General features: G+C 37.8%; 1 protein-coding gene across 2 annotated transcripts in view; it reads right to left on the bottom strand.

The window, feature by feature from the left end:
* Positions 1 to 16,760, bottom strand: part of TRPC4 (transient receptor potential cation channel subfamily C member 4) — a 132,628-nt gene that overhangs the window by 58,587 nt on the left and 57,281 nt on the right. For both annotated transcript variants that reach the window (XM_039696648.1, XM_039696647.1), the window contains one exon: positions 2,618 to 3,136. In XM_039696648.1, the coding sequence (XP_039552582.1) occupies positions 2,618 to 3,136 (519 nt within the window). The remainder of the gene's footprint in view (positions 1 to 2,617; positions 3,137 to 16,760) is intronic.

The following is a 16,760-nucleotide window of genomic DNA, read 5'->3' as shown; positions in this document are numbered from 1 at the left end:
TTCAGCAGCAAAGTGGAGAACATGGAGAGCTCTAAAAATTAATGTACTTTCTCAATTTCCACAAACACAGGGTGATACCAGAGGCTTGCAGACCACTACACAAAGCGCTGCTTAATCATCTGAATTTCAAGGGACTGTGTTCATTACAAGGCATTTCTAGATCCACATTTCAAGCATCATGTCATTCTGGAAAGTCCTCAAAAACTCTGAGCTTGGTAATTTTCTTTACTCATATTTGTCATTTTTCATTTCTTCACACAATGAAAATCCTTCACCATCCACTTGTTTGCTTCTACAAGTACCCTAAATCTGCTGTTCTACACCATCCTGTGTCTTGAGATTAAACCAAGCTATATTACCCAGACACTACTGCACCCCATTACAAGACTTAGTTCTAATGTTTGCTAGCTTAAAAGCTTTTGGCTTAAAATGCCAAAAGGAATTATTGTTAATAATTTTTTGTATTATTTTCAGCTTGAAAGGAAAAAAGTAATACTTAACTCCTGAGCACTTAATCATAATACCACAATGTAAAAGGACACATACCTTAATATTTTGTCACTTTTAGCTGTGACTAATTTTTTTGATTGAGACTGGACATTCTGGACAACCAGACCTGATTGCTTACTTGTGGAGCTCTGACCTCAGCCCCAGTATGGCATTAGAATGTCCTTTGGTAATAGCATTAATAAAGGCTGAGATTTTAGGGATGGGTTGTAAGATAAGCGGGGATGACAATGCATTCTTATCTGTTTTGCTGTTTTGTTGCAGGAGAGGAATTTAAAGAAACAGAAATAGTCGTCGTTAAGTCTGGTGCAGTACCATCTGAAAATAATTTATAAAAGCAGTGAATATATTGCCTAAAATACTGCACTATCAAGAGCTCCTGGCTGGGTTCCAGTGCCCAAGATGAAAGAATCCCCTGACCCTGGAGGCTGCTGGATTCAGCTAGAGGCTGTGTCTGCTGAAACATCCTTAACACAAGAAATAGAAAGACCCTGATGGTGTATTTTTGTTATGATCTATATGGACCAGGACAGCTAGAATCCAAGCAATTGTCATGCCTGAGGTAAGTTTCTTGCTCTTAGAGCTGCACCTACCAGAATACTGTAGTAATAATCAGAAATAAAATAACTGAACAGTTACAGAGGCTACTGTTTGCTTCAGCAATGAATATGGAAAACATTTTGGAATGCAACTATAAAACACATTTCACCCTACGTATGCCAATCACTGTCTCTATCTCAAATTTTAAAAATTCAAGCTTTGTGTTACGGTTTAAAAAAAACTAAACAAACAATGAGAGGTCAGAATTTTATTTCAGTGCATGAATCCTTGAGAAAACAGAAGTCCAAGCTTCGCTTCTTACATGACTGTAAGACAGGACTGGCACTTAAAGAAATAGAAATAGTGTTTGTTAAATCTAGCAAAGTACTATCTGAAAATAATTTAGAAAGACAATGAATATGTTGCGTGAAACATTATATTATAAAACATAAAATTATGTAATACATTTTCTGGAGGAAAAAATGCTCATTAGAAGACTTAAGAAGTCAGAGACCAATTGAGGTTTTTTTCCATCAGTACTTCAGTAGTTCCCTCCCTCCACAGCAGCTTCTTAGGATTACTAAATTATATTTCAAATGAACAAAAGAATCATTAAATGTTTGGTTATTATTTCTTCAAACCTTTCTAACATACTTAATAACACATTTACTATTATGTTTTGCATTACAGAGATTTAGCAGTGGTACGATTTAACACAGAATTTTTTTAAGCATTTGCTGTAATGAATATGAACAAATACCAAATACTTACAGTTGTCTTGCCTATAAACTTCCATAGTTCAGCTGACTTGGTATGTACTGTTTCCTAATAAGATAATGCAACATATTCTGACATGATGATGTGCAGGGATTAGGTGAAGGTTTGGAAATATCATGGGAACTGTCTTCCTAACTCATTTTTGTGTCTCACATCTTTTGCTTTTGCATGCGCAAAAGAACCGGAGTACTTTAAAAAATATATGCAGACATCCTCTGATTCCAAGTGAATGTACACACTGGTGAAGCAAATGTATGAATTTTTAACTGCCATGGACACCAGTACCCAGGTATTTTCATTTTGAATTCTATATGAAGGAGAATCTGAATGCCAACATTTTTGGGAGTCATGCATGGCTATGAAACTTCTGTTTCAGTCTCTGTAATAGCTACTTTTTGAAGAAAGGTCTCTACAGAGGTACCTCTAGTGAGTGCTTAAACACAGCTGCTTTTTTCTGTCAGACACAGACCAAGCTAATTTAAAGTATGCTCTATATATTTCTCACCCTATTACTGAAGAGCACACAACTACTGAAGACTATGTCTATTCAGGTGTAAAAGAAATAAGTTTCATAGAATCTGCGCTAGGAGAGAACAATTTGAATTCTGATACTATCAAACTATAACAACTATTCAAAATCATCTAATTTAAACTATAAAAAGAGCAGAAACCTAGTAGGAAAAAAAAAAAAAGATAAGCAGAAACTTGTCTCAGTTCAAAAGGATGTATTTCAGGCTCTTATCTATCACATTGTTACTACTGAATATGCTCAAATATTCTCCAGCACACTCACCTCTTTTTGACGGTACTTAATTGCCAGTTTCAATCTTGCAAGATCATTACCACTTTGTTCTTCTATCAAGCTATTATCATCTCTGTAATTAAGAATAATTTCCAATTCCCTGGAACTCCGTGTCTGATCCAGAAGATCTTTTGCAAATTGCTTGCATTGCCGTGACAGTTCCTCATACTCTGACTTAAACTCATTTTCGACTTTACTCAGTTCCTGCAGCTCCCAGCTCAGTTGAAAAGCGGTAAGGAAAGGATCTTCACTGGACAAAGCAATCAAGGATGGACTCGCCAGAGCCTTGTAGATATTGAGTCTGGACCGAGAGTGGCGGAGGCTGTCCACATCTGAGCTTGAGACACATTCGACACAGTTACAGCGCACCTCGTGTGGCCTGGGCACAGACACCCCTTTCTGCACAAGGAGCTTTATGATTTCATAATTGTTGGTGTGGGCAGCCAGAATAATAGGTGTGATATCTGGTGTAAATTCTGAAAACTGCTTGTCCAGAAGCACTGGTGGCACCTGTGAAAGAAGGCAAAAACCCTTACAGGCCTCCTTATTGAACAAGAGTTATAGAAAATTAATCTAGAAATGTTTTACCAGGTAATACACTTACTGATGGATCTTTATTTCTGTCCAGAGTTGAACGAAACTCTTTAAATATAACAATTCAATTAGCTAAGACAGTGTTTTTCCAGTTAATTAATTGTAATAAACAGGGTGTGATCTTTCATAGAACCTGTTTATATATAAACAACCCATGGACAATGATTTATTAGAACAAATTATTAGATAAACAAGGACGAGTTAGACACAAATGCTCCACCCCAACCCCTTGAAGTGAGCAAGATGGAAATTGTTTATTGTCTCTCACTGGTTTATCTCAGTTTCATAGGAAAGAAAATGCATGGGAGACATAACTGTGAATCTCTGAAGGAAGCAATGACCAGGACATAGACAAGTTAGATTTAGAAAATAAAATGGTCAAGTAAATGAGAAGAGTAAATGAGAAGAAAATATGTTTTTTCTTAAAGAGAATGTTGAAAGTATGGCCATGTAGAAAAACAAAAATACTTGCCACAAAGAGCTTAATGTCTTAAGGCTCAGTTCTACATTCACTTGCACAAAGAAACACATTCTGTTTATAGGAAAATAGGGGAGTTAGTAGAAAAAAGGTTCCCAGAGACCATTTTTAAAGCCTTTTCTGAGATGCATTTTTGTTTTGTCAGTCTGCTTTATCAGAAGACCGTAAGGTTTTTCATTTTAAGCTGTTTTTTTATTTTACACTACCAGACTCTAAAGCCTTTCAGAGGTTAAGACAATTAATTTGATTTGTATGACTAAAAATGTGAGTTCAATTAGCCAATGTCAATCAAAAAAAATTATATTGGCATCATCACTTACAGACTGACTTTTGTCCACAGCTCAATAAACAAGTACAAACTCAATCCACAGAGCACTACAGAGAGGCACTCTGAGGGATGCTCTTTCAGGATGAAGAAAAAAGGAAATCATTTGACTCAAAGTTATCTGAAGGTTGGAGAAACAGATGGTCATTGCAGGGAGGAAAAAATTTTTGATGCAAGTCTCACACAAGTGGAGTGGGAGTGTTAAAATGGGACTGGAAAGTCAAGACTGGGGATCTAGCATTCAGGACTGTAATCACACATCCCTGGGGAAGCAAAACCTGCCTGGCCATAGTGCATTACTGACCTTAAGTCACTGTGCCAGATTCTGAGAAGGTATGTGGAGTCAGCAGGCAGAAATCCCTTTTCTCCACTCTCATGCACTCAGACATGCATGCTTGTCTTGGCACCGAGCCAGGCTGGCACTGAGTTTGTTTTAGCACAGGACTGTGGGCTGACTGAACTGGCACACCCACCCTCATGGTCCCGTGCAGAGGGTGCAGCTATCTTCACAGGTGGGTGCTCACAATCAGTGGTTCTGAGCCAAGAAGCCTCTGTGAAACTTCACTTCTGTTTGCTTTATTCTGAGGTACAAACAGTGTAGCATGTGCAGAGAAACATGGGTTAAATATTACTCATGAGGTAAGAAACCCAACTGAGAATATACTGAAGGGATGGATATGGATGGAGGGAACATTTGGGTGCAAGGAAAAACAGAAGCTCTGTGTGCTGCACCTGGTCTCAGGTGAAAAACCACAACTGCGGACATCTGACTTCCCAGAGGACTCTGTGGCCCTGCCCACGCTGCTCTGTCAGGTCTCTTTCACAGTACCTCTGGGACATCTGTCACCTCCTGGCTGGACACTGCAAAGAGCCAACCTGGGGATGTCCTGGTGCCCCAATCACATCATTATTCCTGTCCAGTGTGAACTGGGCTTGAAATCCATGTATGTTTTCTCTCCTGTCTTTGGTGTCAGTTTGGGGAAAGTGAGACCTGTTTCCTACCTCAATTCTCAGAAGTTATTGCAGTCTTAGATTTGACTTCTCTTTTACTTACATATTATATAGGAAGAAAGAGAGCACTGCATGCACACAAACACACTTGTCATGTTCTCTAAATTGCAACTGGACCAGCCCTTTTGAGACTAGAACAGCATGAAAATGGTGATAGAGATTCAAACTTTTCATTAGTAGAAATGAGATTTTGCATGATCATAGAGCTGAAAAGGTTTACAGAGAGGCATGTGTTGTGTTCTGACAGTGTCTGCTACAAGCAGTGAGACTCCCCCTTGGCCTCAGGTTTAGGGTGCCAGGGAGTGAAAAAGAGTGCTGCAAGGGCAGAAAACTCAAGGTCAGAAAGCTGTAACTTCAAACTCACTGACTGCTCAGAGTATAACTCTGTCACTTCACATGTTGCTGTTTTTTTACATTCTGACAGTACTGAAGTAACACTCGCTTCAAGCCCTGCCAGAACTGAGTGCTGTCTTAAACATATCATCAGCTGCAAGCTCTGAAAAATTAAGACCCAGCTTTAAACAACATGGCATTACAGTGACTGACTTGTACATGAGGTCCATTTCCTTACAAGCTGCTTGCTTTTTCTCATAGCTGATAAAACCTTTCATCTTAAGATAACTCAGATTCAAGGCTAATGCACACATTTTGGAATTCATCACATCAGAATTTATCCAAACACAGAAGTATTTATTAAATCTTTTTAGCCTTAACTTACAGAAAAATTTAAAGGATAAACCCTAAGGCTTCAACTTTAATTACATGATTACTTTAACCCCTGATCCTTTACCTCCTATTTTAAGATTTTATGCTAATTTAAACGACAATATCGAAGTAATAAGGTCAAATTATTCCCTCATCTGAAGCAAAATGAAGTACTTATCTTTGAAGTACTGAGCACTCTCATGGTATTCAGAAAATTTCAACATCTAATGGCTGACCCAGAGTATTTGCTCTTAAGTTATCAGATTTACAATGAATTTTACTTTCAAACTACTAAAAATAATTCTCTTTAAAGAGAACCAAACCAAATAACCAGCACACACTGATATTAGCCACACATTTGGAAGCCTTGACAGAACACTCACAGAAAACATTTGAGTCTTCCTTAAATCCTGAAGGATGGAAAGATACTACGTCTTACATTCACTGACTGTGACCTCCCAAGGATCAGCAGTAGTGTAACTATGTTATACATTTTGGAGTTGGTGTGCTGAATTTGAGGCTGCTTAAACTTGGCAAAGTCAAATAATTTTTGCCTTCTTACATTTTGTGAAGAATTTCTACTTCAACACTAATTACAGAGCTGATGAAGAGGTTTGGTGACTACATATATTTGTTATGAATGTCTATGTGATTAGTAGACAAAAAAAAAAACCAAAACAAAACAGAAAATAAAGGAGAGCTCAAAGTCTGAACACTTGAGTGCTCAAGGGCATGAGATTTTTTTGGTCACATTTCTTTTCCCTGCACTCAGTGTAAGTGGGAATGAGTCAGTCTGGTTTGGATATCTAACAATTCTTTTAGATACCAAGTGGAATGATCCTCTTCAATGTGTTTATATTCCCTGTATGGTCTGTCTGAAGACAAGCTCCTTTGCTATGACAGGAAGAGGAATCTAGGTTAAATGAATGCCAGTTAGGACTGAGATGTTTTCCTGTCCCCATGACAAAGGAGAGACCAAGTGTTGTTGATCTCTTAGACATCCAGGAAACAGAAAAATATAAGTCAGTTTGCAAAAACAAAAAACATAAACCCCATGTCTATCCTTTTCTCCATCTAGATTTCTCATAATAGCTCATTGCTGCAATATCTCAACATAGTGACTGAAAAGTGCAGAGTCCATTTACCTGCTGTTTAAGTGCAAGAGCTCAGAATCTATGGAAATCTATTTCCTTGGGCAAACAGACAGGCTCCCTGGCTCTTGTCCTTGTTTATTTATTTGCAATTATTTTGTCTTTTGTTTGTAAATGAAAGAAAATCCCACTTGGTTTTAGGCAGTTAGGGGAACGAATTTCTGAGTCATGTCCATCATGACAGCATGATTGGAGGAAAAACCTAAAGCAAAGGCAAAAAGAGAATATATGACAGATAAGATGAATACATACGTCATGCAGTACCAGGTTATATAAGGAAATTTTTATTATTAAAGTGTGTCATCAAAGTCTCTCTGCTTTATCCCTAATTTTCTCTAGCAGTCATCAGTCAAACACCTTGAAAATGCTCAACTCTACATTTCTGTACAGCCACAGCACAAGAGTTATCCCTATGCATGCATAGTTCCATGCCTTACATTCTGGTTTGTTGAGTTCTTCTCTTCTTTGGTTTGCTATTATTAGATCATTATTTTATCACTTGAAATACATCCAGGTTAAGACACTAAAAGTAGTTCCCCTGGGAAGGGTTCAAAAATTCCTCCTCCTGCAACTCCTTTACCGTGGACTAAGTCCCAATAAACATCCAGATATTCTGAATAACTTAGAGATATCATGTCAGGATAACTTGAAATCAGTTGTCACAGCACCGGAGGGGTCCTGAGACTCATGTTTAAACTATCCTCACAAGACCACACAAACAGCAGGACTGCAGTGGTGGCTCCAGATTGTCTCAAAGTGCTTTTTCCCACCCCAGGGTGCACCTGTGTGGTGCACAGCTGGATGTAAGGCAGTTGTACATCAAGGATGCAAGGTAGAAAAGTGGATGAAAGTGGCCAAGCCGAGCTCAGGGACAGCATCATTTCCGAGCAGTGTGTGTGGCACCAGCCATGCAACACCCATCCAGTACACTGTCATTGCCTGCTTTCCAGGGCAACTTCCCTGGCCTCCCTGAGAAGGGTTCTACCTGTTTATTGTCCTTGAACTCATTACATTTCCTAATGATAAGTACCACATTCTTAATCTGCTACTGAAGTGTTGTCTTTCATTGGTTAAATTTCTACCACCATGTCTATTTTTTAATTTTTTGTAGGAAAGAGACACACAACAGATGTAAAACAGAGGGTCTTAGGCACTGTAAGCTGACTAATAACAGTCTAAGGACTAAATGCAAATGTTTAGTAATATTGTAACTTCTTAAGAATGCATACTTTCATAAGATTTAATTACAAATTCTGTCCTTTAACATTTTCATATGCACATTTTACCTCAGGACTGTCAAGGTGTTTAATGCTTGACTTCCAGGATTTCTTTTCTCTGGAGTCTAATGTAATTCCAGTTATGAATTAAAGCCAGGTAGGTATAGCAAAAAAAAAAAAAAATTAAAAATCAGATATTTTTATGTGAATATTTTTTACCGAAGTATTCCAGATTTTTTTTTGTTTATCTTGAAAAGTTCCTTTATTCCAGTATTTCCCTATAATCTAACAATAAGAAACAGCAATCCCACATTTTTCCAGATTAAATTATTGTGATTACACTATGTGATTATGACAATTTGAAATACTAATTATACAAAATGTCCCTAATATTTTCCTGTGAAACTATTATATTTCCTGTAATGCGAGAAAGATGTCTAGCAGAGGGGAGCTCTGATAAGCAACCCAAGAGATATATCTAATTTTATATAGCTGACATTGGGTAAAGCACACACTCCTCTTAGCATGGAGCTGAACATACTTTATTCTTCAGACACCAGCCATGTGCTAACTCACTCAAAACTTGATTGCTGTGCTATCTCATGCTGGTACTGACCCACAGCATCTAGCCATGGCTTGTGTCTCCTAACCTGCACTGCTGGGATACAAGACAGGTGTTTTCCAAAAGTACTGCATTCATCATTTTGGCCAGTTCTCCAGGATGTGAGAAATAAGGGTATGAACAGTTAATGCTGAATGTGTTACCTTAGGAGCTTTCTTTTAGTCCGTCTCCTCCTGGTAAGGGGGGAAAGGCAACATTCTTGCCTCTGTGTAAGCCCTTCTCAATGTACATCACATCATAATATATTTCCAAGGCTCAGGCCTAAATGCCCTCATTTGGTGGTAACATGATTCACTGTTAGCAAAGGATATCTTCCTCCCACTTAGAATAGTGTTTTATGTAATATCATGTCCATTTATTTTGCTGAACATTTACTTTCAGCTTTGCTGGGACATGGATGAACAGGCATGTTTGTAGTAATACAAAATCCCTGTCATATTTAAGGAGGCTTCAGTGCTTGCCTTTTTACAAGTCTGTGAATTTTGAACAGTTAAATGTACAAGTCTGAGTTATTTTCATCCATTTTTTCTTCCAAGCACAAGCTGAGCTTATCAAACCTTGGATGTGGGTTTTTTTTTTTTTATCAGCTACTGTTAACCTTCCCCAAAGATGTGAGCTTTCTAATGCTTGTTCATGCTCATCTTATTACAGCTGAACCAATTTGTGTGTCACAAGTGTCACATCATGGACTGATCACTTCCAGTCTCCATGACAGCCACACTGCACAAAAAAGCATTAATGTAACACATTAAGGAAAAGAATTTGACCAATCTGTTTCTAAAGCTCTGCAGTGGTGGGTGGATATGTCACACCATTTCCTCACAATGTTTCTGATACTTCATACGCTCTACCTTTGTGCAGTTTAAGCCCATAAACTCTTGTTCTATGAAATGTGAATACAGAGAATACTTCATTTATTTGCTTAGTTTCTAAGTTTTCAATCAGACTTTCCTTATGGGGGCAGGAACAGGATAGGTCCCTTCCAGCTTCCCATCCTTTAAGGTCCCTTCCAGCTCAGACCACTCTGTGATTCCACAATTCTATGATCTGTGCTCATTCTGACGTCATCAGATGTGATTCTGACTTTTGAACAGTAAAATGGTATTGTCCAGTCTTTTTGTGTTAGTCTTGTTTTAATATTCCCTGCAGAACTGTTATCTTAATTGTTTTCAATTCCAAGACATACTTGGTTGATTATTTCTGTTCCACTTAGAACCTTACATTTTTTCTTACTGAACTCTTTTATTTTTCACAGAAAAAATTACTTGCTTGCCAAAATCTGAAGTCTAATTGTGTCCTGCAACAGCCTTGAGATCCCCCCACATTGTCAGTTGCCTACAGAATTAACAGGCCCTCTATTTCATCTGAAACGTCATGAATAATTGCACTGATAGTGACAGACCCCTGCAGGACTGCTCATTTCACCCCTCTGATGAACTCATATGTCCTGTTTGACCGAGTACTGTGGGCACCTCCTGTGAGTGTGGTTTTCTTAGACTGTCTTTTGAGTGACAGTTTATGAAATCTTACAAATCTCGAGCTATATGATATGTGCTGCTCTTCCCCAACATACAGAACTTGCTATCTGGTGATGAATGATAATTATATTGTTATGACAAGCTTTGTTCCTGACAAATCTTGGTAGACTGTTATTCATGTCTATATTTTCTTCCAGGTGCTTACAAGCAGAATGTTTGACTATCTTCTTCAGGATAGTCTGTGCTGTAAAAAACTATAGTTTTCTTTTATTTGAAAAAAGAGAATATGGAATGGAAAGGGAATGCTGTAAAATTAATTGATAACAGTTTCCAGACAGAGCAGAGGAAAAGACATTGGATTTGATAGGTTTAGACATGAATTTTTTGGGTGGAACTGATGTCAAAGGATTTCAGTGCTTTATTTCTCTCTTTTTTTAAAACAATTTTTTATTTTGTCCTCCCTGTATCTGTGAAAGAACTCTAATCCAAAATACTGCCTGTACATCAAACTGCTTATTTCCACTGAATATTTTCCTGTAAGCATTATGAGTGAATGGATGTGCTGTTTCATCAGACAATGCCAGTGGCTTGAGCAAGGGCAGGAAATTGCTTAAAAAGTAGACACTCAACAGAAGACTGTGAGAATATTTAGAATTTGTTTTCAGCTACGGAATTTACACTTGCTCTCTCCACATAGAATTTTTAAACAGGTGAAGGAGTGTTTCTAGTAGGAGTTCTGGGTATTGCTTGACTCCTCATAATGAGGAGTGAGAAGCAAAAGTTGTTTTCACTCAAGGGACAGTGAAAGCAGAAAAGTAAAATGGTTGAGAAAAAAACATGAGAGCTGAGAAAGAAGAAAGATCTTATAATGGAAAAGATTAAAGGGGAACTTGAATTATTTCCATCATGATAAAGCTCATATATACCTCTTTTGGAGTTTGCATGATGAGTAAAGTCAATACTGAAATGTCCTGAATGTTCAAAGTAGATCTACGGGGGCCTTCCCATTTGAATTTATTAAATGGATGCACAGATAATTTTCCCAAACACAAAATGGTTCATAAAGACAAATCATTTTAATGAACCTTAGGTCTGATATTCTATTTCCTGAAAAACTGTGTCTCTGGTCTGATTGCTAAAATGTGGAAAAGCTCTTGCTTTTCCCTGTTCATTGTTCCTGTCCCAAAATGGCTCCAACAATCAGCTACAGAGGTGGAAAGAAACTGGCTTGCTTTGACAATGCATTTTTCAGAGAAATGTCAGAACAAAGGAGTTCTAAGAATCTTAAACAGAATACTTTGTTTATCCCTGAGCTTCCTAGATCTAGAAAGAAGAAAAGCCATCCCACTGGCTATGGAATTATAAAGATTGTTTCTGAAAAGGAGCTTTTGCAGAAAAGACAATAACAGATTGGTGGCCTCCCGTGGTATCAACAAACTGTTTAGGAGATACAAGTGTCTCAGAAGGTGGGAATTAGCTAAATGTCTTTGCAGCTGATTGCAATTATTTAACTTTGCAAAGCAATTTGTGATATCTTCACGGCTGGGAAGTAAATTTAATATTTGAAAAGGGTTGTACTCACAATGAACAATGTGGGAAACAGGTAAATTCACAAAACACAGAAAAATGTTTTCTCTATTTAAAAAAAAAATTTAAGAGAAAGGAATACAAAAGATTATGGCAGAGACAAAGAAACCTGTATCTTAAGAGGATGTGGAGGAACTTCACAATAAGCTGTTTCACAAGTACATTATTCCCAGTATGTTTTTCAGTGGTCTGTTATTTAACAGCAGCTCTACATTTTGAACCATACTGTAAATTTCCCATATTTCACAGATGCAAAACAGAACATTTTTTCTGAAGTATACAGAGGCTCACACAACTATGCTAGGATATGCTGGGAATGAAAGATGTACTTGAGAGGCAAAGGACTGAAAACTGAATTTTATTACAGGTTGATGATACTTTCAGCTGGATTCAATTCCTTAACAATAGACACGTTAAGATCCTCCTTGCATATAAGAATCAACTGAACAATCCTTCTGCTTAAGAGGTTTTGGAAGCATGTAAGTAAACAAGAGAAGATTGCTAGAAATAAAAAGATTCCCTTTGAATTCCCACTAGAAAGAGGAGAAATGGGAGAGACATGCATTATAATAACCTGCCCTACACAGTGAGGGATCAGGGGCAGAAGAGTTAGTCAGAGGTATTTAAGGGTACATTGCTAGAAGGAAACTTTTGAAAATTATGCCAAGGGGAATGGATTGGTTCAAACACCTTAACACTCCTTGTTTCAAGTTAGGCTTATCTTAGTATTGTATTCCTCTTCAGTTCACCAGTTGGTTGGATCTTGATCTGTACAGATCTTACACACACAGTGCATCCATGCATAAAGATGTATTTTTAATGTGCTTTAGGATATGGAAATGGGTTTTTGGGTTTTTTTGAGTGAATGTAAGTATCTTTCTGCTACATTCAGGGTATGGTAGTAAGCAAAGACTTAATGGGCAAAGGTCTAAATGATCAAGGAGCAGGGAAGAGAAATTTAATCTTATCAGCCAGATGGGCTTGTACTTACAGTAAATGTCATAAAATAAGTTGGTAGCAAATAAAATGGTGGTAGACTTTTGCATTTTCTGCAAATATTCAGCTGTATCTCAGCAGTACATAATATGAAAAGATACACTTTGAGGGTAGAAATTTCGGGTTTCTTTTTTTTTTTTTCCCTGCCAGAAGGCCTCATACACTCTGACAAGCCTGCAAACTTAGATAATATTTTATTACCAGCTCCGTAGTGTTTTAGTAGCTGAGTTGAAAGGGGAACTAATTTTGCCTCCTGCCAATCTGGGGTGAAGATATGGAAGATATGGATCCTGGTACAGGCACATGTACAATTAAAACACTTCTGTCAGTGCAGTATGTGACATACATATTCTCTATCCAGAAAACAGTTGGTAAATTGACAAGCTAAACTGACAAGCCTCCCAAGACAAGTGTGGCCCTGTTATCACATTAATGGGCTTTGTCAGCCAGTCCATTTTGATTTTTGAATTTGTTGGATTGCTCCAGCTGGGTGTTAACATGAAGAAATATTAGAAATACTAAATTCCTTCAAGTTTCCCAAAAGATATGGATGTTTGAGATCTAAAGAAAATTCTGAAGTGTAAATGCAGCTATGTTGATAGACACCAGAAAATTAATAAAAACCAGGCTATTATGAGTTTATCAGCCTCTTCAAAAGCTTTGATGAATGCTCGTAACATCCAAAAGAGGAAATTCGATCATGATACATATAGTTAGGGGGAAACCATAATATAATCATAGGTTTCATAAATTTCACTGCTCGCAGCAAAATTGACAAGAGAAGCCTTGTGACACAAGGAAAGATAATGGTGGGGTGTGGAGACCATGTATAGTCTTCCACAAGCTTCTTGACAGTGGTGTGCTTCTGTTTTATAAATTTTCCTAGAGTTTTCCCATGGCTGAAGGTTTGATAAGTCATTTGTTTTACAGATTATCATGTATGATTGCATGCTTGATTCCCAAAGACTAACGCTCATTTTGAAAAACTCGGTGAAATTCTATTCTTGCATTATTTAAGAAGTATCTCCACAGGCAAGTTCAAGGCAACTGCATTTGAGGAAGGTGGATCCTCACAGACAGACAGAACTCTAAAATGGTGGCTCTTTGTAAATATTTTTCAGTGGACCACTGTTCAGCGTTGGATTGCCTGGAGGTTTTTGTCCACCAAAATGCCTGCTGTGCCTTGAGCTTCTTTCAACAGCAGGTGGTCCTGTTCCTAAAATATTTCCCAGGTTTCTGCACTGGGCACTGTCAGAAAGAGGATATGTTGCAGAAGAATGTGCAGGAGGGTGTTTATCTTCATTTTTAGCTCTATATCTGAATTATGTTTTTAAGCTCCTATTAAACACAGGAAAATCTAGGGCTCATCTCAGTTGCCCACAGGTTCTGTGACATAACTGCAAGGCCACAACACATCTCACAGATATTCTAAGATGCTTTATATTTCAATTACCCACTACATGTGAGCTACTGAGCTGGGCCCCTGGTTGGAGTCGCAAGTGGAGTCCAGTGAAGTCTTTTTCTTAGCTCACAGCAGACACTTGGTATTTGGTCAGCAAATCCTCTTGCTCATCACTGACCTTACTGGCTGGTCAGCTATCTGGCTTATATGTGAGCAGTCCAGTAAATGGACTGATTCAGACAGCATTTTACTGCTTAAGACACTCTAGAGAATGAGAGAGACTTACACAGACATGACATGAGATCTACTGGAGGGTCTCCCTCCTTTGCAGCACAGGCAGGGGACAGGGAGGACACATCTCTGCACAGACAGAGCTCCACTGCTGCCTTGCCTTCAGCTTCAGGGGGGGGGGGGGGGGGGGGGGGGGGGGTGATTTCCACACCCTTACATACATGTATCTGTATACATATATTTATATATAACATATATTTATACAGAGCACAGATCTCAGTCTGCTGTATCAAGGGCCAAAAAATTAACTGTTCCCTGAGAGGCTGCTCTAAGCAGAAAAGATACTGGATTTTTTATATTGCTTCTTTAATGTTTACAAATTTGTTAACTTCCTAACTTAAACTGCATCGCCCAAATGTACAAAAAATTGGCAATGGGGATTTGTAGACTTTAGAAGATAAGACTACCTCAATCAAAAAAGGTTCTGTTGGTTGAACCTCTCACTCTTAACAAATTTATACTACTGGCTCAAAGCTGATTCTTAACATTTTTTCAGGCACTGAAAGACTGTTAAAATCTTTAGATTTTAACTGCAATCTTTGGAGTTGATGAGTTGTCAGGAAGTGAAGGCAGGTGGGTTTGGCAAAAAGGATGCCCAGCAGAGAGGCTTGTGGAGATGACAGTACAGGTACCACTGACTGTAGAAGGCAGAAATTTTGGATATCTTTTTAAATTTATTTTCTGTCCCTATTCTGATTGTAAGTTTGGCTGAGTGCTGTAAAGAGGGGCTCAAAAACATGAAAAGAAAGAAAAAGAAATCAGCACAGAAAATGTGACTTCTTGAAGAGAGATCTGACTTTTACACAGACCTTATTTTTTAATTACCTTTCTAAATATTTGGAGTTTCTTTTTTTCTAAAGAGTTTTATTTATTCTAGACTTTCAAATATTTTTGATAATCTGCACTCATCTCCTCATGGTAGGAAAGTACTTTCATTTCTAGCATGAGCTTCGAACCAGAAATATGAAAATGTCAGCAAATAATGACAGAAAAGTACTCAATATTTCTGAATCTGTAACATTTCAAGTTTAGGTGGAATTTCGGTTCACCAGCCATCTTTAAAATAAATCTGTATTTGTTATCACCAAAATTCGCTGGATTTCTGCAAACTGCTAAACCAGAGGAATAGATTAATAGCTAGGAGAAGTCATTCTCAATAATACTACCTTCCAGAAACCTATCTATAAGGATCCTGATAGTCAGAATTTTTCTTTATGTTGCCAATAAAAATTGGCTCATCATTTTGTACAGGTCAAGAAACTGTCACGTTTCCCCCTATTTTGTCATTTATCTTATGGTATTGCTTGAACCGTGCAATATGATGATTTAGCATTTGTTACAAGGTGATGAATGCATATTGTAGAACACATTGCCTACCTCAATACTGAAATTGCTAGCAGCTCTGTTGGATGGCACAGGCATACCAGCTTCTCAAGTATTTCCTTAGTAATTGTCACAGGTTTTTCTACTCATCCACCCACCTTAGCTCTGATGCATATAAACACAGACAGTTAGGATTTATCGCCAAGACATAATGGCATTTATGTGCAGCTTTTTTTGAACTTGAAAACAGCCAGCAACCTCCTTAAAACCCAAGAACAAAACTTCTTTAAATTCTTATCTCCATCTCATATTAGTCAGCTACACCCTTACAGTGCACCTGTGCTACTGTGCCCAAATGATTCTATGCAGATATCAGTTTTATCCATAAAATGAAATTTCCCCTACACAGCTTCTCCCATTCATCCATCTATCAATATGTCAGAAAATTCTAACTAATCAGACACCACTGGGAAAAAAAAATACTCGGCTACCCACTCAGGCAGCTAGCAGTGGAAAGAAACAACATTTTGGCCTCACGTTCCACTTCAAGAATGTGTACTTTAAGCACAACAAAGAATCTCTGCAACGCCTCCTCCATACTCATTACTAGCTAGACTGTCATTATTCACAACATTCAAAAAAGACATTTAGTTCATAAACTTCTGTAGGAGACATTTTCAAAACAAAAATGATGCTTGAATCTCAACAGACAAAGACTATCCCACAAGAGACTGTGACTGGTATTTAGCAAAGTCATTGGAGAAAGAGAAAACTACCAGACATCATGCAGTGTTGATAAAAATATCTCTTTCTGCTCCTCTTGACCAATATAACTCCCAGTTCAGTTACTAGGGGAAAATTTGAAGGAGAATTTAAAAAAAAAAGTCAGGTTTAACATTTATGTAAAGTCCATTGAAGACATGCTGAGCCTACAACCTGTGTACATTCCCCGGT

This window comes from Passer montanus, unplaced genomic scaffold, assembly GCF_014805655.1.
Source record: "Passer montanus isolate IOZ18808 unplaced genomic scaffold, ASM1480565v1 scaffold99, whole genome shotgun sequence".
Taxonomy (NCBI): Eukaryota; Metazoa; Chordata; class Aves; order Passeriformes; family Passeridae; genus Passer; species Passer montanus.
The sequence above is the reverse complement of the archived record's forward strand: the minus strand, read 5'-3'. Positions and strand labels throughout refer to the sequence as shown.